At 40.6% G+C, this 3,451-nt stretch overlaps 1 protein-coding gene across 1 annotated transcript; it reads left to right on the top strand.

Moving 5' to 3' along the window:
• Window positions 1-2,261: 2,261 nt before the first annotated feature.
• On the top strand, window positions 2,262-3,017 carry Krtap24-1 (keratin associated protein 24-1). The gene has a single exon (XM_006987923.3). It carries the CDS (start codon window positions 2,271-2,273, stop codon window positions 3,015-3,017), a length of 747 nt encoding a protein of 248 aa, XP_006987985.2. The 5' UTR covers window positions 2,262-2,270.
• Window positions 3,018-3,451: the final 434 nt, after the last annotated feature.

Raw genomic sequence — 3,451 nt, 5'->3', positions numbered from 1 at the left:
TCTCTAATAATTACTGAGAGAAGCATTGATAAACACTCATGAAAATGTTTAGAGAATGTCTCTAGGTTTACATAGAAGTGCAATTTAAAAAAAACCTAGATGAGGGCCATAAAATGGGGACCAGTACATCCTGGACGCATGAGAGGATGGTGTCTTTTAACACCTGTCCACCTGTCCCTGTAGCTTACCTTTCCTGAAGTCAGCATTGTTCTCAGACTGAATGTATCATTGTTAATACACATGTTGCTCTTTTTAGTGTAATAGAGTCCTTAAGTCTGAAGTATAGTTTCTATTTTTGGGGACAAAATGTCAGTTTTTCAGTTATTTTTTTTTTTTAATTTACATTTTTTTCATTTTACATACCAACCACTGTTCCCCTTTCCTCCCTCCCCTTCTTCCATTTCTCCCCCTACCTTCCCCCATCCCACCTCTCCATTCACTCCTCATAGGAGGTAAGGCCTCCTGTGGGTAGGAAACAAAGGCTGGCATACCAAGTTGGGGCAGGACTAAGCCCCTCCCCCTTGCATCAAGGCCCAGTAAGGAATACCATAGGGAATGAGCTCTAAAAATCTCAAATGGCAGAAGACATTTAAGGAAGTGCTCAGCATCCTTAGCAATCAGAGAAATGTAATTAAAACCACTCTGAAATACCATCTTATGCCTGTCAGAATGGCTAAGATCAAAAACACTAATGACAGCTTATGTTGGAGAGGATAAGGAGAAAGGGGAACACTCCTCCACTGTTGGTGGGAGTAAAAAGTTATACAGCCACTTTGGCAATCAGTATGGTGGTATCTCAGAAAATTGGGAGTCAATCTACCTCAAGACCCAGCAATACAACTCTTTGGCATATACCCAAAAATTGCTCAACCACACCACAAAAACACTTGCTCAACTATGCTCAGAGCAGCATTAATTGTAATAGCCAGAACCTGGAAACAACCTAGATGCCCTTCAATGGAAGAATGGATAAAGAAAATGTGCTACATTTACACAATGGAGTATTATGCAGAGGTAAAAAACAATGATATCAAGAAAACTTGTAGGGAATTGGATGAAACTAGAAAAAATCATCCTGAGTGAGGTAACCCAGACCCAGAAAGACAAACATGGTATGCACTCACCCGTAAGTGTATATTAGATGCAAAGCAAAGATTCTTCAGCTTAAATTAAAATCTTCAACATTCCTTTAGCTTTACTTTAAAGGAGTGGAAGACATTACTTAGCATGTAGCATTATGTAGCAACCACACAGAATATTCAAATGAAACCTTTCAACATGGCCATTACATTTTGTCACCATATACCAAAAATAACTTCAATCCAGGGATCCACTAAAAGCAATGTTCAAATGAAAACAAGTAAAGGACAAGTAAATCCTTTTGTTGGAAGATGTTCTATATCTGAAAGTATAGAGGTTTTAGAGCATGGGCAAAGGACACATGTTGCATAATCTTAGTCAATTAAAAAAACTATAATATTAACAAACTGGATTTCTTTGATAGTACACGAGTTAGAAACTGTTTAAGAAGGGGATTTCATGGAAGCTTCAGTTGCTTAGCAACCACTGACCCATGGGGACCAGTTCATTTTTAGTCTGGAATAATAGGTCACCAAATGCCACCAGGATTACTGTGAGCCTCACATAAGGAATTCTCAAAACACATCAGCAGAGAAGTTGTCATCAGGGTCCGGTCTAATCCAGGGGTATACATATAAAACATACTTGGGGAAAAATGATTAATACATAGACCTCTTCTTTTTCAAGTGACAGTGTTGAGACAGCCAGACCATACACCTTTGAAGAATGTGTGATCAAATCCTGCAGCATTTTTCAAAGTCAAAGAGTAGAAAAATATGGGGCCTTGCTTTATTAAAACCTTGTTAACCTTTTAATACCCATGCTGTAGAATCCTGTAGAGACATGAACTCTTGTTAATCACTGATTGGCATATGAGAGTTTGCCTATTAACACTGAAATCACTGTTCACTTAAGCTATGCTCAACAGAAGTTGACCAATGGGTGATGGTCAGAGTAGTGATTATAGCTCCTTCGAAGACTCAAAACAAACTTATTTTTGTATGAGCCTGAAGACACCAGCAGCTGTAGCTAAACAATACACTAATGAGATGTTATGCGTTATGGTGTCAGACAGAGAGAAGGAAGAGAGTCTGGAGATGTTCCTTGCAGTCACTGGGGAAGATATAAAGAGTCTTCCAGCTGCAGCATGCCATACCCACGCAGCTGCCTCTTGCTTGAACTCAGGCTCCATGTCTCTTCTGGGCTATCCTGGACTCTGCAGTGCCACTTCCCACAGAAATCACTGCTACATCCCTGTGGCTCCTTCCATCGCCATCTGCTCAGATGATGTAAACCCTGCTTTCAGACATTACTTACCCAGCAGCTGCCAAGGCAATCTCTGGCTTCTGGACCATTGCCAAGACTCCTACTGTGAAGCACCTTGCTGCGAATCTCCCAGCCATGAGCTCAAGACTTGCACTGCAACTGGTGATTCCAAGAACTCCTGTGTGCCTTGCAATTCCCCATCTGCAAGCCAAGTTGTTAGTGCCTGTGAAACTACCAAGATCAGATCCAGACCCAGCTGCAGTCCCTGTACTGGGACCAAAGGGTATGTATCCAATTGTACCACAGCTACTCGATTTGCATCTAAAGCCTGCCAAACTCCTCAGAATGGTCCCCACTTCATAGGGCAATTTTATTCTTGCCCTAAAAATCTCCAGACCCCGGGTTACTGTGGTCTGGGCAACAGTGGATATAGAAGCTACGGAAATTTTGGGTTCATCACTAATGGCTTCTCCCCTTCTTGTTATATTAATAATGGCTACCATCACCAAAGTTATCTAATGAGATATTGCCAGTATCCACATTATAGGCCTTCAAGATTCCCACCACGGAGCTACTTATGTAGAAATTTTCAATCTTTGAGCTATATACCCAGCACGTTTCCACCTCTGAGATACTTATGCAGCAGTATCAGACCTCTGAATTGCTACTGATTGACTTACAGCTTGTATAAGAGCTCCAGGTAGGCTGATGGAGCAGAATCTACTCACATCTAGGGTCTCTATTATTCTGCGAAATTGATGTATTCATCTTAAGAAGGTTGTTGTACTGGGCTGAAGTGTAACCCTAGACCTGATTAACCACTCAGTAGTTTGTTCTTTGGTTAGTACTCCCTGTATAAAAATTTGACTATGATAGTAGTGTTAGCTCTAAAACTGACTAGAATGGATTCACTGAAGAGATTTCATATGAAGGACATCATCAACATCGTTTTTTGCTCTGGTTGTCACTTGCCTGCCATTGTGATGAACTTCTATCTTGGTTTGATGGTTAATTTCAACAGTTTTTTTTCCCCAATTGTTCTGCTTTTCACCAATATTTTTTTTAACTGCCTAATGAGCATCTTGCCAGTGAAGGGAGAAATAAA

The sequence above is a fragment of the Peromyscus maniculatus genome, chromosome 12 (assembly GCF_049852395.1).
Source record: "Peromyscus maniculatus bairdii isolate BWxNUB_F1_BW_parent chromosome 12, HU_Pman_BW_mat_3.1, whole genome shotgun sequence".
NCBI lineage: Eukaryota > Metazoa > Chordata > Mammalia > Rodentia > Cricetidae > Peromyscus > Peromyscus maniculatus.
This window is presented reverse-complemented; position numbering and strand designations above follow the sequence as displayed.

What these genes read in the sequence shown, in the direction of transcription:
- Krtap24-1 (XM_006987923.3), top strand. Translation starts at nt 2,271, where the DNA reads ATGTCTCTTCTGGGCTATCCTGGACTCTGCAGTGCCACTTCCCACAGA.